The sequence below is a fragment of the Buteo buteo genome, chromosome 1, assembly GCF_964188355.1.
Source record: "Buteo buteo chromosome 1, bButBut1.hap1.1, whole genome shotgun sequence".
Classification (NCBI taxonomy): domain Eukaryota; kingdom Metazoa; phylum Chordata; class Aves; order Accipitriformes; family Accipitridae; genus Buteo; species Buteo buteo.
The window spans coordinates 6,663,306-6,691,251 of record NC_134171.1 but is presented as its reverse complement, the minus strand read 5'-3'; the positions used below and the strand labels follow the sequence as shown (position 1 = coordinate 6,691,251).

The 27,946-nt window shown below is 43.7% G+C and overlaps 1 protein-coding gene across 10 annotated transcripts in view; it reads right to left on the bottom strand.

The window, feature by feature from the left end:
• Positions 1-23,958, bottom strand: part of REEP1 (receptor accessory protein 1) — a 71,327-nt gene extending 47,369 nt beyond the window's left edge. For 2 of the 10 annotated variants that reach the window (XR_012653666.1, XM_075051918.1), the window contains exon 1: positions 22,805-22,885. Coding sequence is in view for 9 of the 10 variants with exons in the window: in XM_075051918.1 (XP_074908019.1) it covers positions 22,805-22,845 (41 nt within the window). In the remaining variant the exon portion in view is untranslated. Of the gene's footprint in view, positions 1-22,804; positions 23,146-23,715 lie in introns of those variants that run through there. The other 8 variants (XM_075051299.1, XM_075051832.1, XM_075051744.1 and 5 more) reach the window with 7 other exon arrangements.
• Positions 23,959-27,946: the final 3,988 nt, after the last annotated feature.

Genomic DNA, 27,946 nt, shown 5'->3' with positions numbered 1-27,946 from the left:
CTAAGTCAAGGGTTTTTCAGCTTCTCATGCCCAGCCAGCAAGAAGGCTGGAGGGGCACAAGGAGTTGGGAGGGGACACAGCCAGGGCAGCTGACCCAAACTGGCCAAAGGGGTATTCCATACCGTGTGACGTCATGTCTAGTATATAAACTGGGGGGAGTTGGCCTGGGGGGGTGGGGATCGCTGCTTGGGAACTAACTGGGCATCAGTTGGCAAGTGGTGAGCAATCGCATTGGGCATCACTTGTTTTGTATATTCCAATTGTTTTAGTATTATTATTTTATTGTTATTATCATCATTATTAGTTTCTTCCTTCCCGTTCTATAAACTGTTCTTATCTCAACCTATGAGTTTTACCTTTTTCCTTCTGATTCTCTCCCCCATCACACTGGGTGGGGGGGAGTGAAAGAGCAGCTGCATGGTACTTAGTTGCTGGTTGGGGTTAAACCACAATAATGACATTCATCAGTGAGTTAGGAAAAGCTCACTTGCAGCCCTAAACAAATAAACACAACAGTCTAACAATTCTTACACTGCTCCATGCTGGAGGTCTACATCAATTACAATTGCCTTGAAAAAGGACAAAGCAGCAGCTGTGAAGAAATCACTGAAGAGTCAACTAATTGTGCAACAGGAGGCAAAAATCTAAGTAAAAGGTTAGTCTGCCTAAAGAATAGGATAAGGATTAATGCTGAAAATCTTATAATCCTATTAGGCACATCAGCAGCAGCAATCCCCAATCTGGACCGCTACGTGCGCTTCTGGTCATTCTTTGTCAGAAGGGACATGGCAGAGGCAGAAGGGGAAAGGAGAAGGGCAACGAAAGCGTGTAGAAGCGCACTGGGGAACATCTATAGGAGCAACTGTAAATGCTGCTGTTGTTTCTTCTGCAGCAGAGGCAAATAACTGAGGTTATTCGCTCCTACTCCTGATCCAGTATAAGGGGATGTTCAACTGAATCAGGAGAACAAAGTCAAAAAGGAGAGGAGAAACCCTCACCAGGAGTTAATCTGTGGAACTGAATAACTGTATTTGTATAGTTATATTACATAGGATTTGGGGTTTGGTTTTGGTTTTCATTATTCAAGTTTACAACTAAATGAGACAGGAAAGGACTAAATTTCCCATATTGTGGGGTTTCCTGATTATCAGGGGAATATCAGGGGAATGAGTTGCTTTAAAGCAATTGAACTGTTAGCTCCTCTTTAGCAATCTGTCATATTCTAGGGGAGCAGCTGCACCACCACCAAACCTCCTTCTGTCTCCACTTACCAGCACAGCCACAGCCAGCCCTGGCTATTATATCCTTCTATTCCTTCTCAGGATCTGCTAGTGCAGTGATCTGACCATCACAGAGCACAGGCTAACCCAGATGTGACAATATTCCTAATAGCATCTAGGTTATAGCCTGGGGATCGATCAAAGCTGCTACCAGGACCTGGGAGGGCCCCACATGACATCTTGAGTTCTGATGATTTGGTCATGCTATTTCCCTCATGAGGGACCTGATCCTACAGCCATTTACCTGTAAAATTAACTCTCACGTTCCAGTATAGCAGCCACTGAAAAAAATGGAAAGACTCTCAGCGATTCTCAGGAGTACTGGCCAGGACTCAGGTTACTTCCACAAATGCCTGCCTATCCATTCTCTTGAGTATAGTATTTTTAACCACACAGGTACTTTCTGGATGGTAACTTACTGTTACAAATATACCAGTACATTGCTGTCCACATCCCAAGCCATCCAATTTTTGCTCATCTAGTTACCATGCCACCAGTGGTATTTGGGCTGCCCAAACATTTAGAACATTGTACTACTACAACACAAATAGAACAGCCCTTATTTTGCCCATAAATAACTAATGTTTCCATATCATCACCACACAGCAGCCAAGATGGCAAACTTCTTCTCAAACACAGGGATGGACACATTTAGGAACCACTGAAATATTTCCTATTTTCTCAATATGTTCACTGGCTAGTGCGTGCTTCTTACGCGCAGAGCAGCAGCTGAGCTGTCACCACGCCAGCATTCCTCGCTGAAACCACCACGAAGGGTGCCAATAGGTTTGCATTCCTTATTATCAGTCCTAATTAATGTTCACACAGTGCCACAGATTAAAAATAAACGGCACTGTCTTTGTACCAAAGGTTCCCAGTTTAATCCAACAGCTGGAAATGTGAAAATAAGCAGTGTACAAGGTCAGGGAAAGGGTTAATGCAAGCCCCTTCACAGGCCAAATGCCTGATATCCAGGAACTGGCTGGGGTGGAGGAAGCACCAGCTGCAGAGGAGGCTCCAGGCTGGTATTCCCCGGGAGATGGCTCCTGCAGATTCTTTGTGGTCATTTTGCAGCAGAATAGGTCCTGCACAGTGGCTCCAGGGCAGTCAGGAACTTTCCTCTTCACCCTCAGGGTGACAGCTGATGCCATCCCCACCCCGGGGGCCCCAGGAGATGTGGCTACCAGGACATGCCAGCCTGATGCCCCAATACACTCTGAGAATACCAAAGGTGCACACAGTGCCTCAGTTACAAAAACATCCCCCAAGGAAAGCACTGGGCTCTGGCACCCCTGAGACAGATCAGGCTCACTTTCAACTCCATTTGCAACTCGAATCAAACAGCCCTGCACAGTTGGTGCAGTGCTGCTGAGGACAACCATGCAGCTATACCCATGTCACTCGGCCGGTCATGCACTGCCTCCACAGGTATTTATCAAGGTGTAAAGCTCCACTTGAACAGTCACCCAGCATGTCCCTCTGCTTTAGGAAACATTCCTCCCCAACTCCTCGGTGGGTGACCCGCTTAGCAATTCTGAGCTGCTGAGACCTTGCCCTCACGAGCACTCTGAAGCACCCTGCACATCCACAGTGCTGAGGAAACAAAGGGCAGGCCCAGGAGAACTCACTGTCTAACACAAAGATACTCCGCTTTCCATCCAGATCCACCTCTGACTTCTTAGCCAGACTACTACAGAAGCAAACTGCAAACTTCACCTTGGTTAACGTAACCTAAAGGCTGGCGAAACCTAATCTCTCCTCTTGGTGTTACTGTGGGGTAAAAGGACACCCAACCGTCCTTCCAGCAGAAATAGCAAGAGCAAGGGTTGTCCTTGATGTTTCTAATTTAAGCAGTCTTGATCTTCCCAAAGCAGCACATACTCCTCTCCAGTTGACAGCACCTTTTTTCCCCCCCCTCAGCCAGGGCACTCCTCACATGGGAGCTGGAAGACAGCCAAGCACAAACAGGTGAAGAGACGTGGCAAGGGGAACGGGTGGAGGAAGTGGCCTTGGCCAGCCTGGAGCTATCATACAACTATTACATTTACTCACATTGCGATCCTACATCCAGACTTGTCTAAAGAAGCTAAACATGATTTCCTTTTCCCCACTTCTTGTTACAGGCAGAAGACAGAAATGCTAAAATAACAAAAGTACTGATGGAGAGACCTTGCAAAATATTGGGATTGTTGAGATAATACATGTGATGACTACTAAAACATGACATTCCTACTAAAACTACCAGCAGTGAAAGGTCTCACAGGGTTGATATTTACACTAACACCCTTGAGTATCATATTTAAAGCCCAACCAAGATTAAGCAGGTACTTCACCCTTACCAGGGTTATTGTTCCAGGCTATCTTCAAACTCAGGCAGAATCACATCAGTTTACACAGAAGCTAATGCTTCAAAGTTTTCTTTACAGTGCTTCAGAACAGAAAAGGCCTGTGTAGTTGCTATAAAAATATCCCACGGCTCTGCAGCTATTTTAGGAAGCAAATTTATTGCAGGTAGATGGCTTACTAAGCTGGTCTGTTCTACTTCACACTACCTTTAGTGGAGCTGCCTGGCCCAGTGGAGATGGGCTGCTGATGAGCAAGGGTAATTTGTTTGCCCCCGAGGCAATACTTTAAAGGAAGTGTCTTCGTAGAGAGCATGTAGGGCTGGTGTGGGGTGAGAAGCCACAGGTCGATAGGAATGCTGCACCTGGCACACGCCACAAGGCTCCCAGCAGCTGCCTACAAGAGATAATATTTCGTGGGCCTCATCCAAGGCATTTGCCTTGTCGCTGCTCCTCCCCTCGGCTCAGCAGGACTGCAGAAGAAAGCAGTCCATGGCACTGAACCTTCTCCCAGTGCTGGCACAGCCCACCACTTCATTCAGACCCTTTCGGGGGAGAAGAAATAACTCAAAGTGCGATGCTGAGGGGAGTAAACTCTGTGCCTTTTAGAGAAGAAAACAGTCTCTGCTATGTGACCGGGTCAGAGCAGCCTCACTGCTCCAAAAAGGCAGGGCTCAGCATCTGTGTGCCCCTAATGTTTTCCCTATCCAGTAGTGACCGTACAGTTCCTGCTTTGAGAGTCCTGTCTTTTTCCAAGCCAAATAAATGGCAATTTGAAAACTAAATGGTATGTTTTAGATGGGAAGGGCTGCTTTTCCTGACTCTGGAGAGGGGGATGTTTATGTGGAAAAAGGCTTTTTTAGAAGCTTTGACATTATATTCCAGAGATGACAGATGGTCTAAAATCTGTATTGTGAGTTAGCCTACAGATTTATGGTAGGCTCATGATACAAAAGGAACAGAGAGAGACATATAACCTAACCAAACTAATTTCTAGGTTAAAAAAGGTATAAAATACAGATTGCACATCAACAAAGCAGCTCTGCATTATTTTCATACAAAACCACAAAAATCATGCTGCAAGTATTATTTTGGAGTTATTTTAACTGATGTTATGTGACTCAACTTTTAGGGAGCATAAACATGTACAGAAATCCCTATTCAGAGCATAATCCTACATTCTGTGTATCCAAAAACTCAGTGCAGGTTATGGTTTGATGATGAAAGTCTTCCATAAGTGCTACCACTGTCTGAGGAGGTGGTGAGAAACACAAAAGCTCTTGTTTGTCTATTCCTCACTGAAAGACAGCTTTAGACTTCTAGTGTTGTACTCATGGGACAGAAAACAGGAATAAAAAATTAAATGAAACTATAACTCGTCCAAATCAATTGCAACATGATCTCCTTAGAGTAATGTTACTTTGGCTTTCCAGGGACAGAATATTACTAGAACTGTTTAACTAAGTGCAAGGAATATTTTAGCTCACCAATGTAATTCAAAAATCAAACCAAAAGACCTCTTTGGCCCAAATACTCAGTGAAAACCATGAAAAATGTTGACTTCCCACGGGTTACCAATGTTTCAATCCATTGAAACAAATCAAGCAGTCCCAAGGCTGTTCTGAGTAGTACCAGGTAACAGAGATCTCCACAAGCTCTTGCAGGAGGATGGAAACCCCAGTTAGATCTCTACACTAGCCGAGCAGAGCAGTTTGGTATAGGCTCAGGTATCAGGCACAGTCATGGCCAGCTTGGTGCAAGACAGCCTGAGGAGAACATCTTACTATTGTCTGGACATTTCTATAAATATGCTAGTAAATTAACAATAAACAGCATAACTCCTTCCATCACTAAGTGACCTTAACTTCTTACATCTCTGAGGACTCTAGAACATTAACCAGAAAAAAACTAGAAGACCAAACATTTGGAAGGACCAGCCACATTGAAAACACATGGGACCCAACTCAGTCATAAGCTCTATGTTTCAGAGCTGGTATCTAACTCCTAGTTAAGTAAAAAAACAACCAAACAACCTCACACCCACCTTTAAAACATCTCTTCTCATTTTGATAACATATTTCAAAGAAGGATTTCAAAGTGCAGTATAAATATCAGTGACTTCAGTATCAAAGCTGATTGCATTTCCATTGATTTCTGATTATTTCTATTTCATTAGTGTTTTATGTCTATTTTGAATGATAAGGACAGTGAGACCCAACTGAAATTATACAGGAAGCTCATGTCAGAGACATGAACAGTACCAAATTTTCAACTCCAGTTTAAAAGCAAGAGTGTAGGAAAACTAAGGCAAGATGATTCTGCAGGTAATTTCAGAATATTCAGACCATCTTAGTGCTTTCGTTAGTACGGGTATCAGAATGCCACATGCTATATATAACAGCTGTGACATTGCAGGGAGTTCACGGGCCATGCAAGCCACATTTCTCTTTATGGCCCACAGACACAGACTGGTATTTCTTCTGGGTACTGTAACAACATTTTAGGGAGGGGCTAGGCACCTGCTTTTTCACTAGGACCTCCATAATGTTTTTAAAAAAGTAAAGAAAGGAAAATGAGACACTGTCATACAGCCTGAAAAAGATAGAGTTCTAGTCTTTTCTCATATGCATTTGACAAGGATTTCTAGTGTGAATTTAATAGAGTTCCTTCCTCCAGGGTCTTTTCTCATTTCATTCATTCTTTTTAATCCCTCAATTTTATATGGTTAATAACAGCATCTTAATGAAATGCATGGTACAAATGAGATAAACAAGGAGGGAGAGATCTCCAGCTGGAGCTAAACTGATACAGAGCAGCCTCCAGTCTAACCTAGACATAAAGGAGATGAAATCAGATGGAAATAAGCCTCTGTACTGAAGCCACGGATCACTAATGAATAATCAATCAGGGCTTCTGGCTACACCTCTGCATTCAGCTTCAACTACCAGTAAAATTATTTGTCTCTAATTAAAATAAATTAGAACAAAAATGACCATTTAGTGGTTAATGCTAAATCAAAGTCTTAGGATAAGCAATAAAAACGAGCAGGTAGGGCAGCCTAAATAATACCCTGACCTGGCACGTCTTAGTGCTGTCCCAGGACAGCATCAGCCCCATGGGGGTGACACCCATCACGATGAGTTAATGGGAGAGGCTTTCCAGAACACCTTACAGACTGGGGGTGGTTAGTACCTACAGGGGTATGAGACTCATTATGGAATACATGGGCAGATGGTGGACTAGGGCTCACATGTGAAATGAAAAGCACACCTACGTGACAGTACAGTGGTACCCTACTTAGTCTTGTTTCACATCTTGTTCCTTCACATGCTAGTCCACAATGGTCAGGATGTAAAATACCTACCGAATCTCCTGAAGTTCTCCTGAAGAACATAGGGGACAGCCAACACTTTGGCTTCTGTGCTACCAAGGAGCTTCATCAATAGTGCTCATTGGAGAGTAAAAGAACAAACTTCTTCCAGGGTTGACTCTGGAGGAACCAGACTCACCCAGCACCTAAGGAGCAGCACCGATCCCCTGCCAGATGTAAATCATCAGCCCATTTTCTCCTGTATCAACAAACACCAGCTTAGGTATTAAAAAAAGCCCATCAACACTAAACCAAACCATTGTAAATATCTTTCTTCCCCACACTCTCCCATCTCAGAAGAGAAAGAGCAAAACCCATGTGACATACCATTTAATGTACTACTGGTAATTGTTCAAGTGAAAGAATGGTGAATGTAATAAAAGAAATAGAAATGTGTCCTTTAGACTAGAATCACAGAGTAATTCAAGTAGGAAAAGATCTCTACAAGTCTTTAATCCAAAACAGGGCCAACTTTGAGTTTACATCAGGTTGCTCCAGGCCCTGTCCTGTCAAATTTTCAGTATCTCCATCTCTGGACCCCGGTTCTTTATATCTAAATAGAATTTCCTTTGCTGCAACTTGTTTCCATTGCCTCTCAACTTTTCGCTGTGCGCCTCCACAAAAAGCCTGGCTCTATCTTCTCTGTAACAACCCACCATGTTTTTGAAGATGGCAATAAGATCTCCCCTTTGCCGTCTCTTGTTCAGCCTGCACAAACTCAGCCCACTCACCTCTCCTGGTGCACCATGTGCTGCAGTCCCCTTCCTCCGGACTAACTGTAATTTGCTGGTGTGCTCCTTATCCTAGGGAGACCCAAATGGGATAAGCTACTCCAGCCAGACACTCTCTCACACTTGTCAAATAGAGGGGAACAATCACTTTTCTCAACCTGCTAGCTAACCCTCTTACTAAACCAATCCTTTATCGAGACCTGGAAGAGAACAGCACTGCACCCTTCCCTTCATCAGAGGTGCAGAAGAGCCAGGGACCCACTCCCTGAATGATGAAGAGACCTTTCCTTGCTGCTTGGAGAACCTTCTCGCTCAGCCACACCACACCCTTTTCTTCGCAAGTGCTGCTGTCCCCAAGGAGCTAAGCGTGGGTCTTAGTATGACAATAACAGATGTCACACTACAGCAGGACTCCAAAAGTGCTCTTTTTAGCTTACTCTGAATGAGATGCTGCAGTAGTACAAACCTCACTTACCTACCTGTAAAACAAAACTTGACTGCCAATGGAAGTATGTGAAGAGTAGTACCACACTGTCTTAATTGTGGGACTTAACACAGAGATTCTCTTGCTCAGCCACTTTTGGTGAGCTAGAAGAACAGCTAGATTTCCCATATCTCTACAGCCACATATTCACAGTGTAAGGCTTTGTGTCATTAACTGTGCAGCATTGCTGTGAAATACAATGGTTTTATGGTAATGCTGTTGCATGATCTATTCTTACATAAAGCCACTAGTAGGGAGGTCATTATCAGCTTATTTACTTCTATGGCAAACACCACAGCCCATGGTACCTATCTGGAGATAAAATGACACATCATTTCCTTTGCTGGAGCTGGCAATCTCGAAGAGAAATTAAATTACCCATACATATGGCTAATAGTCATGCTATGATAATTTTTAAAAGGATCAGAGGCTGCAATGTCCAGCAAAGCCTTGACTGAGCTAAAACTTATTTAAAGGGCTTCCTTAAATGAAAATCTCCACTGCAGTCCCTAAATTCATCCTTTAGAAGTCAAAGAATTGTATTTTCAGGTTAAATGAAGAAAGATTAAATGAAACTCCTTCTTAGAAGAGTTATATTCAGCACTTTCAAAGGGTTCACCTATGTTAGTAACAGCACAAATAGACACCCCAGGATTCAGGAAGCTTTAATTTCTCTGACCTACTATACTAATTCTAAGAGGCTTTTCACAACTATAACTGAGTGCACAGCAGGACCCTAGGCACAAAAGTATCAGCGCCTCTGTAAGTCTTACCATCCTCAATTAGTTCTCTCCAAGCCTTCGGGAAATAGTTAAGTTCTTGTATCCCCATTTTACAGATCGGTTTCTCATAGGCCCAGATGGGTATTCCCCTGGTTGGACATTCATCACGCAGTGCTGACATGCAAAAGCTGCATCTGTTTTGCCTTTAACTTGCTGGGGTTGGGCAGAATATTGTCACTGTTTCTGGCTTGAAGCATACCAGCATACAGTGTGGGTGTACCAATATACTCTCAGGAGGAGATGCAGTTCCACAGCCTCTAAAATTCATGCCATTCCCAGAGTAACACTTGCATGTTGCCCAGAACCACAGCCCAAGTTAAAAATTTCTGACTTACAATTCACTTTGCAGGTGCATGTGGCAGATATAACTCATGCAATTTGCACAGGATTCTAAAATATCTTTGGTTTTGCTCAGTAAAGATTATATGTGTACAAATGTATACATAAAGACAGAAATCCTGGAATTTAGACATTTCCTCAGCACTCTGGGATGTTTCTTAAAATGCAAGGCTTCTCTTTTGAACTTTGGAATCTCTTTACATCTATTTAACTTTCCTACCTCATAATTCATCCCACAACTGAATATTCTGCTACAAGAAGACAATTCTTTCCCTGCTCCGCGCAAATCATTTTATCTCATTAAATATGTCCAGGTTTTGTATTTCTTGACCAACATCCAATTTCTTCATTTAATTTCTGGTGTTCTCCTATCTTACCATAGCTTCTCCCTGAAGCTTAACAGGTTAAATGCTTTCCTGTTACACCAAGGACTCTAGATTTCAGTCCCTATAGTGTTTTAGTAAGTGAACTTTGGGTCTTTAACTAACTATAAGACAGAGGAAGGGGTTTCTTTTAGCTTTCACCAATTTTCATAGCACTACTACTATTCATCTGCATTACAGTTTTTAACAACCAGCTATTACCTAAAGCTCCGGAGAGACTTAATAGCAAGAACAGGTATCTATTGAAGCATCTCACAGTACAGCACTTCATACTGACAGCTTCACAACATCAGCTGCAAATCATAGATTTTGGACAGAGAGATTCCTCAGGTAAAAATCTTTAGAGAAGCCTGAGACAACAGGCAGTTTTCAAAGATGACTAATATCTACAGGTTCCACTGACCACGCTGGAAATTAAATTATTTTCACCACTGGAAATCAGAAGCTTGGTCACAGCCCAGGTAAAGCCAATGTGAGATCTGGAAACAGAAGTCACAATTTCCAGGCTATGTTTCTGTGCTAGCCTTTCTCGCCTTCATCATTACACTTAGATGATCTCATTCTGTGAATACAACTTAGTATTGCAGTACTGCCAATTCTCACATTTCTTCATTTAATCTCATCAGGTGATTTCTTGGAAGTGATTATAGGAACATCTCAATTCAAAATAAATTCTCAGACTTAATGGTTTCTCAGAAAAGAGCATGCAAACAATCTTGCAGCTTCAGAGTACAAATCAAAAGATCGGATGCACAGAGAAATATATATATGCACATATCATAAAAGTTGAGATTTTAAATCCAGCCTCACAATTTGGTGAAGAGGTGAAGGGGTTTTACTCAAGTTTTTTTAATGCCTCCAGACAGCAGCATTACTACCCAGATAGTCAATCCTCATTCTGACAGAAGATGTCGTGTTCCCATTTGCATTCAATTTTGATCTCTCTCAGACTTCTCATATCTTTCTGAATTTCAGGCTTTGGCTGAGAGCTTTAGAGAGTAAAAGGGATAAGCCCTGCCACTCTCTTCTATTCTGCATTTCCCCAAACACAAATGCATTCAGATCAGGGCCTGTGACACAGGCGTAGCTCCATTCTTACACTGTGAGGAATACCTTTCTGTTTCGGGCTTGGATAAAAAGCCAGTGCATTGTATAATTCAAAACAGTAAATCAGGCTTTGCCTCTTCTCTTTCTTTTGGCTTAGTGACTTCACCTCTTTTCCCTTCTCACGTTCTCTTACACACATATACCTTGCAGCTGGCAGCTACTCAAAATATAAAATGAAATATAAACTGAGGCTTAGGAGCCAGATGGAGACTTCACAGAAATAACTTCAGAGGAAAGCAAAGGGAAAGACAGCCAATGCTTCCAAGTCCATTACAGAGATTTCTAAGCAAGCAGCTGCTTGAGAATGCAGCTTGTACTTTTTGTGGGAACGCCCACACGGCCTGCTATCTTATGTATGCTTTTCCATCACTTCTTATTCATTGTAATACTGCTGGTTTAAATGCCACAGTCCAGTGCTTGTTCCCCTTCCCAGGCAAGAAGATTCACACAGAAGGATGACAGTGTTGCAAGTGCCACTCTCCAAAAACAAAGCATTGCTGTTTTGAAATGAAATGGTTAATTGTTTCAAACACAACATGTAGCTGTATAAAATGTGCCTTCAGAACTGGATCTTCACAGACTTCAGCCATTTATGGATTGACTGCCCAGGGTGAGGTTTCTTGGTTTCAAGAATACACCTAAAACACAATAGTGTTTGAATAGGGATCTGATTTGTTACAGCCAAGTATCTGCAGACCTCAGCAGAATAATAATTGAAAAAGAATGCTGAGCTATTCCAGTGACTGTATAGCACATCTGAGTACAAAAACCTCAGGACACACTACAGCAAAGAGAGGAAAAATATCTAATCTATAAGTAAATCCTTGTGGGGGTGGAGGCAGGGAAAAGAGAGAGAGATTTTAGAGTGGGTTTGCATGAGATTAACTATGAATCATACACAAACCACAAGGAAAGCAGACTGGTTCAGTTTCCAGTACCATGCAAAATCTGGCATAGTATTTATGTACTTAAAATGCATGTCCTGCCTCATGGACAACAGGCAAGATCTTTCACTCTGGCTGTATGCAGTCTCTTAACCAGCTTTGCTCATTCTGCAGTGGTATAGGAATGAACTGTAGAAATATGCATAGGGTCTGTATCATCAGTCACGTATGTCACATCCCCTTGGGCCCTGGAAATGGCTCTCAGCAAGCCCTTGGGATTCCCAATTCTGGAAAGCCCACAAAGTGGCACTGATTTAAGATAGCTAGGACCAGGGATGCAAGCTAAGAGCTAATGGCAGCAGGCCATGGTTAGCCAGCATGCTGCAATGTGCAACACCCTCTGTAACAGATCTTCACATAAGGGTACAGGGATGAAGCATGAGAGATGACAGAGTTTCCCCCTGTCTGACACAACTGAAGTAGCTTTTAAAATATACGTGTTTGGGTGGTCTGCAATGAGGCATTAGGGTTCTTTAGACTCAATCTAAAGAGAAGGTGGTCATGCTCTTCATCTTCATCTTTCAGTACGTATTAACACTTACTAGAGAAAAGCTCAATAGTGAAGCTCAACAGAGAGCTCCGGATCCAAGGTCAGAGATGTCCTGATTACGGGCTTTGGGATGGCCCATTTGATTGGCTTTGGTTGCTGAAGTGCAGATAAAGCCATACTCTAATCTAGCGATGAAATTTCCAACATTAGACTGAAAGAAAGGATAAAATAACTGTCCTGACTGAATCATGTCTTTGGGAGCCCTCCATCCTCAGTCTGTCCCCACTCAAAGGACAGTTTAACTTGAGGCCCACAATGAACGGAAGTCTCCTGTTATCTTGAACTGGCCAGTTTCTGTCCTATAATATTAATTTTTCTAGGATCCAGCTGGCACCCTCAACAAGGCCCTCACCATTCTGAGCTACAAACACAACCCTGGGACTCTGACCTGGGTATTTACACCACTCACTGACTTCAGCATAGCTGCACCAGTTAACACAACTTGAAGCTCTGATATTGCCTTAGGGATGAGAAAATGATTGTGGTTTGCACTGAATCAGCATTTTCCAGCTATTTATTCCCCCTGTCTGCAGAACGTCTACTCTTGATCCTTCAGGTTTACCACAAGCCAGGACTGGGAATTTTTGTGGCAGTTCTTGTTAAAATTTGGCAACGCACCACTTACACCTACCAGTGACAAAACACAGAAGCTGCAATTATTCCAGATATGAACTAATTTTTTTTCCCCTCATATGCTGTGGGTTTTTTTGTTAGAAGGTTACATCAAGAACTCTTCTATTAAATTCCATCTTCTCTGTTTGGATGATCACTTTTCATTTCACAAGGATTCTGTAAGGCTTTTTTGATCATATAAAACGATACACTTATTTGATTGCTAGAGTAGAGAAAAAGAGTTGGTGCAATTCCTGTTGGATCTAAAAGCCTCCAAATCTTCTAAGTGAATGTGTATTTACTCAATTATCTCTAAGTGTTCAGGTGCTAGACCATCATTACAAATTCCCGTCTAACAGTCAGCTGTAACAGAACACACCATATAAAAAGATCTCAAAATGCTATCCAAATACTGATGAAACAAGCTTTATCTAATGCTGCGAGATGGACGACTACTAGCACAGACACAGGTATAGGCAGTAAAACACAGAGATTCTAGTAGGCCTGTTCAAAATTACCAGAGTAGTCTATGTTACAGATTCACAACAGTTATATACATCTACAAATATGGATATTATCTATGAGAGAGAGTTGATAACCTGAGAAACAATCATTAGATCACAGTTTCTCCCTAAATCATTAGAGTCAGTAGGGGATTGGTTTGATTGATTGCATTCTGACAGCTATGAAAAGAGGTTAGCACAATATAACAAACATGAGAAAATTCCTACAACATTTATGCAGGAAACTATTTACTCTTTTTTCGTTGTCTGTGGTTTTAAGGTATCTGTTTTAAATAACAGCTTCCTCTCTGCATTTGATCCTACAAGAAAGACCCTTTCTGTATATAGGACAGCAGAGTGTGTTGCCATGGAAATTATTATGATCTACTTAAATTCAACAAATCCAGCCTTATGGGGTATATTCCCCAGAGTATCTCAATTTAATTATTAATGTTCTTTCTAAATAGCAACATCTTTCTGTTTTGACCAAAATCCTTATAAGCAGAGTGAAAACAATAAGCCTGGAAAGTTAAATCCTTTGTTCAGCTGCAAAACAGGTGCAATTAAACCAGGGAAGATGCAAACAGCCTCCAAGCTGCCCTGCCAATGTGCTTCAACTCGGACCTAGATGGTTCATCTGGAAGGGAGAAAGTCTCATTCACTGTCTGTGTCCGTTACATCCCTGGCCTCTCTGCTGTGATTTCCAGCAAAAGTACCAGCTAGGATAGTGGTGTTTTTTTGCAGAGGGACATGTTCAATGGAATCTAAACACTGACCATCAATTCATTTCCATATAGCTGCCAGTCTTGCACTCATTCTCCAGCTGTGCAAGCCCAGTGAAACCATTCAATCTTTTCCCATTGAATATATCATTAAACACAAAGCCTTTTAGCCTCAGGGCAGCTCTAGCATCCATCTTTCTCCTCCAAGTGCCACCATGAATTCTGCAGGTAGATTTTAGGAGCCTGATGGTGTTATTCAGGCTGATCTAACACTGGGGATAGTTTCTTATGGGTCACATAATATGAGTGGCTCAAAGGTCTAAGTTCACATGTCATCCCAAGGCCCCAGCAGAAGAGGCAGCAGGACAAACAGAAACCTTCCACAAGCAAGATGAAGTTCAAGAGCCTCAAACTACTCATCCACAAAAGGGCCCAAGGCTGAGCATGGCCCAGAACAGCCCTGCAGGAACTGCCCAAGGCAGAACAGCAACCTTATCACTATGGCTGTTTAATGTGACCTGCAGTCTGAGTAAGCTGCTCTCCCCACATGCTTACAACAAGCATTAGGGCATTTGTGCCAAAGACATCAAGACAAAGGTAGCCATGAAATGTGATGACAGGAGAAGGTCATCTTCCTGTGATTGCTCTGCTCTCAATCTTGACCAGGGGCTTCCCATCTATTCTTCCTAGAAGGGTATTTGTCATGAAATGCCATCTAAGATTCCTGGTTTCACTCCTCCGTGAGTGCTTCTCAGGGACTGACAGGAGAGCTCTGCTACAAAAGAGGCCAGTCTATGCAAAACATCCCAGAGCGCCTCTGAACTTTTGACCATTGGCTTGGAAATTTCAGCTCAAAATTCATATTTACATTGCCCCTCCAATTCTACTCCAGAGGGCGTGCCTCATGCCCACATCAGGGTCTATCACATGTAAAGCAGATATGATAGTTTAGATGGACAGAAGTTATCACTAAGCCTATTTTACAGGTACCAAATTAAGAAAGAACAAATAACTTGCCCTCTTCCCACAGGGAGTTTGCAACACTGCTGAATCCAGGCACTTGACATTCTCATACAAAACCTGCAGCACAAGTCCTTCCCTCCTCCCTCGTACGAGGCTGGTTATTGGTCATAAGCCTCCCTCCAAAACATGAGGCAAGAAATGTCTATCAGCTTTTGGCTTTCCTCTAAGAACACTTATTTAGAGGCTGGAAACAAGAAATAGAATGAGCTCAACTGAGCCAAATGAAAGGAAGCAACAGTATGAACTCAACGGAATAGAAATGCTTCTTGAGCATGAGCTGCAACTATTTGTTGATGCTGATAGCATTGAATTGCTTAGTAGACTCAAAGGCAGGCTACACACATTGCCCTGGCATCCTTGGGACCCATCCAAAAAGGCACAAAATTCCAGACGTGAGGGGCATTCTTTCTAGCTCCTCACAAGTAGGTTCTTCAATACTGGTTTTGTTGTCCTGTAGAATTTGCCATTTTGGAAGGCAAAAGATTACTGTTTGCTCCATGAGAGAGAAGAGGGAAAGACAGACTGCAGCTTTATTGACCAGTTGATTGATTCCTTCTTTGGAATTTGTTGGTTGTTTATTTATTAGCAATTAGCACATTAGCAGTAAGGGACACAGCAAGCAAGTAGGCAGCATCTGAAGAAACAAACCTTTACTAAGCATGACACCAGGCCAGCATTCCCAGCTGTCCCCCTGTTGCTCCCAAGAATCAATCTCCAACTTGACAATTGATCCTCTGCCTCCATATAAATGTGTGTCCCTTTGGAAACAATTCCTTGCTGTTCATTTCTACGTACCGTTCAACCAACTTCTCTCCTTCTTCGGTACCATCCCTGCCCTTCCTCTGGCTAGCCTGCAGGTTGCTGCTTTACCACCCAGATCAAATTAAAATCCCTTGTCCTCCCCTTCTAGATCCTGCAAAATGTGTCTACAAGAAGAAAAAAAAAAAAGCAGGGTACCCTACTAAGGAGACATGCCTGCTCTGAGGTCCGTATCAAAAGACGGAGTGGTTCTTGTACGAAGCTTGGCAAAGTACGACCCATGTTTCTAGTTCTGGCATGCCACTCCACATCTGGAGTGTCGTCCTGGGTCTTGTCTGCAGAATGCACGTCCTGTTATCTCAGTCCCTCTCTTCAGAAGCACACGTCGTGGAAAGATAAAACACAGTTTTCATTTTGTTGCTTCTTCTAGTTCATTCTCACCACTCTGCTCACCATCTGTTTTGCCTATAATTCGTCATTTTAAATTAGGAGCTCCTCAGAGCAGGAATCTTGTCTTACTACACGCATGTGAAATGCCAAAACAGAACACGAACTCTGTACCAGTAATAGCGTCAAAAAGAAATTACCAAGGAGCACAGGATCAGTCTCAAATGATTCACCTAGAAGGCAGAGTTGCATTTATTCATACATTACTTATTTTTATATTACTACAGAACTTAGGACAACCAACTAGAGACTAAACCCCATTGTCTAGGGTGCTGTAAAATCAAAAATACTAAATGAGACTTCCTGCCCAAAAGAGTTTACAATCGAAATAGCATACGAGTGATAACAAAAGTATGTGACTCCTTCCTCTGCAAAAAGCAGCATGTGATTAACTTCAACAAGACAGGTAATTTAAGTGAGATTTTACCATACAAGTGTTTTGCTTGTAAAGAGCCCAATTACATGGATGCATCCCTCCACTAAGCCATTTCATCTCACAAGACCTACCTGGAAACTGCTGAATGGCCCTGATCAAGTCAAGTGGACAAGTCGACAAAAGGAAATCTAGACTCAGATCCTAGCTGCCTAATGAGGACATAGAAGAAATTTTCACATATAAAGGTTCTACAGCAATACAAACTGGCCAATAGTTCTGCAGCACTCAACTCTTCATCCTACCTTTATGATTAGCCTGAAAGTTCCCAAGATACCACCTCTGTCTGCTGAAAGCATGGAAGCAAAAAGGCAAATGCACTGCTTAGTACCTAGAAGCAATTGCTCAAGAAGTAGGAGGCATGATTATATGTCCTCCTTTGTCTTCTTTGTACCAAGCATCTCCTCTTGACCAAACGGCTCTCTATGCAACACATTACCTTTAATTGAAGCTCCTTAGAGATGTCTGTCTCTATTAACTGCAATAAGAGCATGATAAAGTGTTTCTCAACCTTTCCTAATCACTGGACCACCTGACCCTTTGAAAGAAACATACAGCTCATTTTACATCCCACTGTTGCTTAAGGATAGATGACAATAAGTCACGTGGAATTGGTAAAATGTTGAAATGTTAATATTTTACAAAACTGTAATTCAGTAGATATAGTTACAAAACTTGCAACTAAAAAAATGTGGTAAAATATAGTATCACCTGATTAAATCAATTAATACATAACTGACAACTGCCTGTACGAGGATTTTGGTTTTAGAGCTGAAACATCTTCATGGATTGCCTGATGTTTTGTGGACTGTCAGCCATCTGTGGACCACAGGTTGAGTAACTTGGCTCTAAATGTCCCTGCTGGGACTAAATAACCAATTTTATGTAGTGTAATGCCCAACTTAGTAGCCTGAGTTAGGCAGTCTGGCTGTTGCATTCTGCTGTCTGTGACACTGACAACAGCACTGAGGATCTGAAAAGGAATGGGTCATTATTCAGAATACTTAAGCCTTTGGTTGTTCAACTGCTTCAACCAGCATCTATTTAAGTCTGTAGTTTTCTTCTACCCCTCTTACACCCATCATGAATCCATAAAACGAACCACAAACAGAATGCCCAACTCCTTTGATCAGATTCCCTTTCATTAACTTATCAACCAAGGAGCTTGGAGGAAATTTATTACCTGTTACCACCAGTTTTCTGTGGAATACTGGACACATCACTTGATCTCCCTGTGCCTCAGCACCCTTACCAGTACAATGGCAGTAAAAAGCATTCTGATGACACAATACTAAATGAATGCTTCAAAGTGCTTTAATACAGTGAAATGGAAAGGGTCCCACAAAGGCAAAATACTGTATTAAGGCAGCTGCAAAGGCCAAGCCTCTTAGCCATATTCCACAACTTCTAGTTTGGTAAAACATGCTCCCTTACCAAACCAGCATTACATCTGCAGTGTATTCATGTGCATGCAAGAAAACCTTCCCCACTGGTGCTAAGAGCATTTCCAGCACATCTGTGCTTCTGCAGGAAAATCTGGGTCACGGTTGACAAAGCAGCAGGCAGCATTATCCCCTGCAGTGTGATCAGCATGGTCACATTTCACATGAAGGGCAAAGCAAATGTCGCACCTGCGCTGGATGCTCCTCTGTCAGTTACTGTCACCAACAGGTTCTGCCCCCTCAGCAGAGCCGTAAAGGCTGCAGCAAAGATGCACGTGGTGGATGCCGGGCTGAGCTGGGAGTCACAGAGACCACTTGCTCTTCATGCGAGGGAGAGCAGCAGTGCAAAACTGCAAGATCTGTTTCAGAGGGATTACACCACCTTATTGTATAGGTAACATTTCTTTGCAAATTCTGCATGTATGGGAGGGGGTCTGCCCTTCCCACTTCCCGAGCACGTAAAAGAGTCTGCTGCAAACTCATCCCCACAGCCTTAGCAGAGAGCTCAAGCCACACTAGGTCCATTGCTGTATGTTCACATAATTTTGCATCACTGGTGTTGAGGCCTATACAGGGCAATAAATACCAGAATCCTTCACATCACCTGCCAGCTCCAAGTAAATAATGTAGACTGTGAAGACGGACCTTCATATATGTGGTACATATCAACTGAGAGGCTAATGCCGACATATCAATAACCAAAAGCACAGGTCTATGCTATGCCTTCATGAGAACAGCTCTTGCCCACTTGAGCAGATCCTGTCTCTGCCTGCCTCTAGTAAAGAGGATGCAAGTTATCCTTTTCTACCATCATATAATCTCTATTACATGACTTTTTTTTTTCATTCATAAATGTCTTCAGGCTTCCCATGAACATAATAAACAGGAGGAGGAAGGATCTGCTAAGTTTCTCTAAAATGGAAATTCATTACTGATGTAAGCAGTGCCTTTTGATTAAATCAGTGTCTGACTCAGCAGCACTATGGATTTATACCAGCTAAGGATGGGGGTGGCCAATCTCACCTACCCTTGCTAAAATGGCATCACAGGAACCAAGAAAGAGAAAGCAGAGAAATTGTGACAAGGAAGGAAATTTCACTCATCGGTTTAAAGAATTCTTTGGTTTCTCTTTGTTTTTTTTCAGACCTACCTGCTTCCAATGACAGCCAGAAGAAAGGATGCCTCTGATAAATCCCCAGATCCCTGTTACTTCCACACAGGGACGGGAATTCCCAGTGAACATCTGGGGCTGCGACCCTATTTCACATCAAACCCTGAGAGATCAGAAAGGCCATTACTGATACTTTGATTTAAAAGAAAACAAATACTGGAAAAAAAGCATAATTAAGGCTGGGTTTTTTCCACCATGAAGAACATATTTAACCATTTTATAATAATTTGTAATGCACTTCTAAGCTCACAGCAGGAATTCAAATGCCTAAGTCACACAGTATCATCTCAACTATTGATGACCTGTCTGATCCAGCCTCACTTCTACGGACTGCTCCTTCCTCTGCCACATGTTCTAGATTGAAAGGCTTTCAACAGGCAGTGTGATGTACCTAACTTTCAGAATTAGAGCCAAAACCTGTATTTCTGTTCTGCATGATCCCAAGCACAGAAAGCAAGTTCCATGTTTCTGGGAAAAGAATAGCATTTCCATGCAAATACAATAGGCTGCATTTATATATACCACTTTTAACTTCAAAATGCTTTTAGACAACAGCCAAAAGGTGCAGCAGACCAGTAACCACCTAGGATTGCCAGCGCTATGCACTGTAGCTGAACTGGACTGCAGTAACGAAGACATATCCCAAGTCCTTCTGCTAGAGTGGCCGCTACCACTTGAAGCAAAAAGAATCTCCTTCAAAATGAACAGCAATAAACTGTAGACGGTAGGACATGCCACTGATCCCTTCTGGTCTGCCTCAGGAAAGATAAATTCAGCACAGTTCATTACACTTCACAGATGAGGAAATTGAAATACAGGTGTTCTGGGATGTCCTTTCAGATTACTCACAGATGATGAATAAAAAAGGAGTTGTAATTAACCCATGAATAACGACGCTATCCCATTGCAGTTATTGTGAGAGACAAAGCAACAAATAACTCCAAGATGCAACAATCACAATTACAGTGATCCCAGACACCCCTTGGTGGAAAAGTCACCTGCAATCTACTACCATGAGAAAAAGAACATCCTGATTTTATTCTTGTTGAGGTAAGTGAAAAAACTACCTGGACTTTAGTTGGATGAGAATTGAGCTGTTAAAGGAAAAAGATATCCAGGGACAGGATTATAATTTTGTTTCACATTTATACAGTACCAAGTGCAGATCCTGACAATAATAAAGTCTTCAACTTTAACACACAGCTATGGCAGTAGAAGATGCTACTCTGAGGTTTCTATCATTTCTCTTCTGGACGTTATCAGCACACAGCTCTGCAGGCAGAATAGAACAAGCCAGCACTCCAGACCAGCGTTAGCACAAAGTCCAAACACTAAAGCTGAAATTATGTAGGAGATGGTTTGCAGTATGCTGCCTGACCTCCCACTGAAGTGGGTGAGAAGTGCTCACACTCTTCTTCAGCAACACTTTGGAAATTGAAATTGCCAGGACAGTGACAACCAACTCAGGGATAACAGAAGCAACAAAGCACCCAAGAGCCAAAGCAAAGGTTTGCTTTTTGTTTTAAAGCCCTTTCTGTTAGCTGAGTCATATCAGACATAACATGGAGATCAGCAGAAGTCGTAAGAGCACAAAGCAATATTCACGGTGTGACTAAACCACAACACTTTCCTCATAATCCTTATCGAGTAGTAAGATTTGATGAAAAAACAACTCACTAGGCACAAGCAGGGGAAAAAAAAGCCCAACCAGGTGCCTATCCTACTTAGACCACAGCTGTCTGTACTGATGGATCAACTAGTGATACATAATGGGACGGGGAAACCAGATTAGATAGATTAAATCTTTGCCATGATCCTAATCTGAAGACCACTGTACACTGGGGAGTCAGTGAGCCACCTAACAGTTAACTTGCGTGGGTGCAGGCCCGTGCTGTGCTGCATGTATAGCTTGGCCTTCTGGCCAGTGTTGTGCTGCACACACCCCTTGGATGCAGGATCAACTCATCTGGTTAATTGTAACAAAGGAGCCTGTAGGAAGTTCACAGTGGTCACCAGCAATTAAACCACCTGCATGTCCTTGTTTGTCTTCATCTAAAAGTGCAGCAACAAGTTCTCTTGTGAACATCCTTTTCATTTGACAGTAGAAATGATGAATAGAATTGCCTTTTGTTTTGTTTTGTTTTTAAAAAGAAAATAAAATAAGGGCTCAAAAGACCAAAATGCAAGCTAACCTTTCTACAGACAGATCTGTATGGTGTGCTGCGCCCAAACTGGAGGGCTGTTCCATGTTAGGCAGCTCAGAGTTTCCAGCATCTGAAGGGATGTAAGATTATTTATACTCTCCTCTTTTTCATTATAATGTTAGCTCTAGTAAATGGTATTTTAAGCAATACTCTACAGAGTCCGAGTTTCTTGCTGGAATCATAACAAACCAGCACTTCCTAGTGCAAAACATGCAAAGAAAGTGGGGATCAAGCTTGGCTTGCCATAGGTTTCCTTGAAAAATTCTTTTTTAATTATTACTATGATTACTAAATGATTAATATTTACACTGTGTATTCAAATTGTTATTTGCTATTGAAATTCTAGTATAACAAGTAATTGGTACCACCCTCTACCCAGCTGATTTCATACTGTGACATGCTATTCAGATAAATAAAGCTGAAGAGAATGGGAAGGTTTGTATGTTCAGCTAATTACCTGACTGCAGATGTCAACTGCTCTGTGTCCTGCCACTATCAGATTTTTACCCAGTCCATGTGTCTTAGATGAAACCACCCGTGTGTACATGCGTGTGCCGAGGCAAGTAAGTTAAACTACCATCTCTCTGTAGACATTCTTTGTTCCTGAAGATTAGCTGGGTTACACGATGACAGGTTTTTTTCAAAGTGGGTATTAGTCTAGTAGAGAAGAAAGAAAAGCAGCCTTGGACAATACACACTACATCTCACATTGCTGTCAGAGATATCTGCACAGTTATACTGTTCAAATTAAATCATCTAAATATTTAACACGCTTTCCCAGAATGAAGTGCAAACCAAATAATGGCTAGCAACAGCTGCAGCTGAATCCAGATGATATACCTCCAGGGGCTAAATTCAACTCTGGAACCCCCCAAAATCTTCATATCTGACAGCCACCCAAATTCTTAGTGATACAGAGAGATAGCTAAGATCAAGGTGAGTTTTCCTTTTGATGTTTTATCTCACTTGGCAAAAGAGGAGCCCTTGAAAACGCCTTTCTGGAACTATGCTGATGGTGCAGCATCATGGCACGTTTCTTTCAGACAAAGACAGTGACAGGCCCTTGCAGACCCTCTACAATAACTTAAGAGCACAACAGATGTTCTCCTGAGTCTGCAGCTATATGTACCAGACAGAGAAAACTGGCAAATGATTCATCTGATTCAGTGTACTAACCTTGACCAGCCACGTTTCCAGAAGGGAGACAGATCAGCCATCCTGCTGCCCCACCTTAAGCCTAAACACCCCCCACACACCCCCCGGAATTTTCTTAGTGGCATCAAAAATGCCCTTTTCTCACTGTATCTCTTCTCAGGTGGGGCAGATGAACATATACCTCACGCTTGCTCCATCTTCCCCTGTTGCCTCGGAAGAATTTCCAGGGAATTTCTACACATATTCCCACCTACAGCACTTCCAGCCATGGAAAAGCTGTAGGACAAGTGCAAAGAGCCACACGCTTCCCCTCCCAGGCTGACAGGTTAAAGGGAAATCGAGAACGTCTTTTGAGAGGGTGGGCGGCAAGTTGCAAAGAAGAACGAAATATTTGATATTTCTTTTACAAAAAAAGCGAGAAGAAAGCAGCGGTAGCGGCTGGGAGACCCCGCGGCCGCCTCTCCCACGCCCCCTCGCGAGTCCCAGCCAGCCGCGCCGAGCCCCGCTAACAAAGCGCCGCTGCCCAAATTCACGTCCATTTTCCCACCCGCTGATGCTCGATTCCCCCTGGCGACCCCGAGCCGGTTCATCGCCGAGCAGCTGGCGATGCCAACCGTCCTCCTTCACCCCTGTCACCTTGCGCTGTACAGCACGGTAGCATTTTGCCCTCCAAGCCCCCCGGTAATTTTCCCACGCTGGAAAATACCGCTTGACCCACCTATTTTCTCCCTCACCCATCGAGCAGCCGAGCGCCCCATCCCTACCAACAACCTGCTAAATTTAGCCGAGTGGCCGCCACCGCGTATTCACAGCAGGGGCGAGCGGGACAGGCAGCAGGCGCGGTGCGGACCCCGCACAGACACACGCACACCCCACACGCAGGCAGGGACACGCCGACACACGCGTGCAGGTGCCGACCGGCAGCTACTCACACCACTAGCCTGGAGATGATCCATGAGACCATGGCGCTGCGTGCCGCAGGGCTGGCTCTCCCTGCAGGGAGGGCTCGCCCCGTCTCCTCGCCCGCCGCCGGCCGCCGCCCGAGTGAGCGGGGCGGGCGGCTCGGCCATCCGGCCCCGCAGCCTCAGCGCAGCCTCACTGGCGGCGCCGCCGCCGGCAGCCAACGCGCAGCCGGGCCCGGCCGCGGAGATTGGGCAGGGCCCGCGGCCGCCCCCCGCCGTGCTCGGCGCTGCGGGAGGAGGAGGAGGAGGAGGAGGAGGAGCAGACCCCGCCGGCCTCCGCAGCGGGAGACCCCCGGGCGTACGGGGAGTGTGCGGAGGGAGGACGGGGAGAGGGCGGCGGCGGCGGCTGCGCCAGCCGGGCGGGGGTCCCTTCGCCGCGCTGCGGCATGGGGCAGACACGCGTCAGCTTCTGGACCGCCGCAGCCGAGCGGGACGCGAAGCAAACCCTATAGACCGCTCATATCAAAGTAAGGGCAAAGCCGAGGCATGGTGTCGATGGGCGTCTCGGATATACGGGAAGAGACGGACCCCCCTCCATGCCCCAAAGCTTCCAGGCACAAGCGACAAGGGTATTAGCCGCGCCATCCCGCTGAATTCCCGTCGCTGTCAGTGATGACAGCCAGCAATCTCTCCTCCACGTTAGTGTTCGTTAGGGGGTGTCAAGGCTATCAAGTCCAATTTCCACGAGGGACATTTGCCCACACGCAAAACAACAGATGTTGGCTCGACCTGTAGGTTGTTCTTCCCTAAGTTTCCTTTGGGTTCTTCTTCTTTTCCTTCGCTACGTTGGCAGATGCCAAATGTGATTAGACTGCCAGAAATCATCTCCCACTGCTTTGGTTTTTTTCTTCTATCAGAAGCACACGTGCCCACGGGAATTCACAATGTGTTTTAGTCTTGCGGCAATCCTTAGATCTCAAGCTTGCCATCATGAGACCAGCCCCAAGCTTCACTTGGAGGCTGCTCCATGGAGCAGTTGGCCCGGTTTCAGGCGTTAGGGCCAGGGTTCCAGCCACCCTGGCTGCTCTGCAGGATCCCTGCCTCCACACCCGACACATTGTTCTTTTCTAGGACTGTGCATCTGCAGTGAATTTTTCCTGTCATTCTGAGACAGCATAGCTGAAAGAGGCTGACATTCCCATTACAATACATTTATTGTAACCTGTGAGGAACTCTTCTAGGGAGAGATGGAACATTTCAAACCAGAGGCAGCAGAGCTAGGAGCTGATCACAGACCTCTCCAGTCCCAGGGGGCTGCAGCCATCCTCACACTCCTGTCCATTTCCACAGGAGGATGATCATCACACGACATCCAGCCCTTACCTAACACCTTCCTTCTGCTCAGCTTAAAGTCCTCCATAACAGGATCGTCTTTTATTATGTAGGCTCTCCGGATCTGGTCCCCAGAAAACCAATAACAACCATAGTCTTCAGCTAAAGCTGCAGGTATAGACATGCATGTAGTTAAAGTTCAGCACCTCTAAAAATTATCTTCTAGGGGGAGCATCTACATGGCCGCATTGCTCTTCTCTCTGCAGTGGGTCTGTTCCTCCACCAGAGGGAACTTCCACATCACGCTGTGACCTGTAACTAGCTGTCACCTCCTCACCCACCTCCCTGGGTTACAGCAGCATTTCCTCTACAAACACCGGTATTTTCTGGTTACAGACAGGCTGTGAACCACAGCTGGAGGCACGGGGCCACCACCAAACATTCCTGCCTCGGGGACTGCAAGGACCTACAGTGGCAGCATCGCTCCAGCCAGCATTTTGACTGCTATACAAGCACCACAAAGACAGGACTGGGTGGTCTGTTGTAACAAGCAAGTGTAAATTAATTGTCTTCTCCAGACAAGATTGCTCTCTGGAAGAACTGCCTTCTCTCCAAAAGAAGCCATTAGGCCATCTAGCCCAAACTCTCAAGGCAGTGAATCATCCTGTGGCTGTCTTGCTTGTGTATCATAGCCAAATAAGTACTTGGAGAACCGTTAGCCAAGATTTTTCATGTATCAGGATTATTTAGTGTGAGATTTTAGACTGCATGTTGGCAGACACTTCACAACATTATTACAGTTAATGATGTGATAGTACCAAGTATAAGGCACAGATCTCTCTGCATGAATATTTGTGTAACCACCGCAGTACACAAAACTTGCCACTTAGTACTTGCTGCATATTTCAAGCATAGAAAAATGGACCAACAGGAGAAGATATCAGGTCATAAAGAGAGATAATATAGAGGACAAAACTCAAAGCTGCAGCAAAACATTTTAGTGCCCAGAGCATAACTCAGCCTCATGCCCTCTTGGCTCCTGCCAACCTCTTCCAGCTCACTATGTTCCCTGCAACTCCTGCTAGTCACCATCACTACTGACCTGCAGCTCTCTTTTCTGGGCAGCAACCATCAGAAAGGCTTGAAGATATTTTCTTCTGCTTGGCAGCTCTCTCTGACAGGGGTAAGCAGAACACGGGACACACACACCCTTATGCTGCTGCTCTGTACACAACTGACACAATCACCACCTGATGATTGTTGACTGATCTTAAGCTTCAAATGTACACAGATAGTTAACAAGGTAGGTCTGGTGATGGAAAACCTAAGGAGCCTGTCAATGTGAATGCAGGGAGCTTTACTTAAATAGCTATTCGGTAAACAGAGAGTGAAGAGAAATTCAGCTCCACTGAGTCATCAGTGGAGGGGTTACAATGCCCCCTACTTACTCTTCACGGGCTGTGTCTTAGGATAGCAGTCATATAGCCCTGTGACTGTAAGCTTGGCATATGACATCCCAAACATCCTGGGAAGAGGCTTTTCTTGAAGAAAGCCTTTCATTTGCTATTAAACCATCTGATCCAGTCTATAAAGAAATAATGGAGAGACACAAGAAGAGTTAAAGCTGTAGGGACAGATATGAATTCATTTACACAGCCAGCTCAGCAGAGACACCACCCAATGCTAGTGGAACATGTTGGAACAGCTTTAGCAGTGGAAGAATGTCAGGCAGTGAAAAATCCTATGCAGATTTCACCATGAGATGGCTTGATCTCTGTTTCCCAAATAACAAAAAACCCCAGCTTTGTTAATGAAGGCAGAGCCACCACCCTTGCCCTAAATACTATGTAGCCTTCTCCTAGCAACTACTTTTCCTGAGCAGTTCACAGCCATGGAGAAGTCAGACCCCCCAACAGCTCTATCATAATCAGACTCATTCCTTTTTGGCCCAGGGAGGGGGGATGTCAGCCTTACAGCTGAACAACATCTGCCAAGCCAAGACTTCTCAGACCAAGAAGAGTGACTGATACATATGCACAGGGCACTCTGTTACCACATCTAGAAAAGGTCAGGAAGTAGCAAGGGCAGACAAGTCTTTTCAAGAAGGCATGTCCTCCAATGGATCAAACCTACATGAGAGGTACTTCAGTACAGCTTGAGAAGAACAGGCAACCTAGCTAGGAATTGTCCCGAGGTATAGAGAAAAATATCAGGAAAAACTGATATCAGGAAAAAAAGTAAATAAATAAACATTGGTGATGTTTAGGTGCTGAAGTTCATGTGGAGAAAACAAAACAACAAAATTAATATAAAAATAAATAAAATACACATGAAATAGCAACAGTGCACACATACTGTATAGTATTGTTACAGTACCTAAAAGGTATCAGGAGAAGAAAGATAGTTTGATCAGGAAATAGATATTCTGCATCCCATTAAGGAATATATATATACACACACACACATAGATACATATGCTCAGCCCCTTGGAAGAGAAATGTTTGGTCTTCCACCCACTGGAAGAAAATGGGTGATCTCTTGCATTTATCTCCTGACTTCTACTTGGGAAGCAAAAGAAAAAACAACTCAACAAACCCCTGAAAATTTAATGTGGACATTTAGAGCAAAAATCCAAGAAGAATGAAGCTCCTGAATACAGTAATGAAAAATGTCCATTTCTAAAACTACAGCTTTACTAACAGATACGGACTAGATAGGAAAAGGTTAATGCTACTCTAGGGGGAGTATTGTTGAAGTATGTGGAGACAGTCAGCATTTCCTGGCTGCCTTTTCCATCTTTCTTATTGAATTACTTGCTTCAGAGCTATGACCATTAGCAAAGAGAGATTAAGAAATGCCTATTTTGACTCAAAAGTGGTGTGGTCTGGCATTTGAGCTGGGAAATGTGACTGCTGAGAAGCACCCTTCA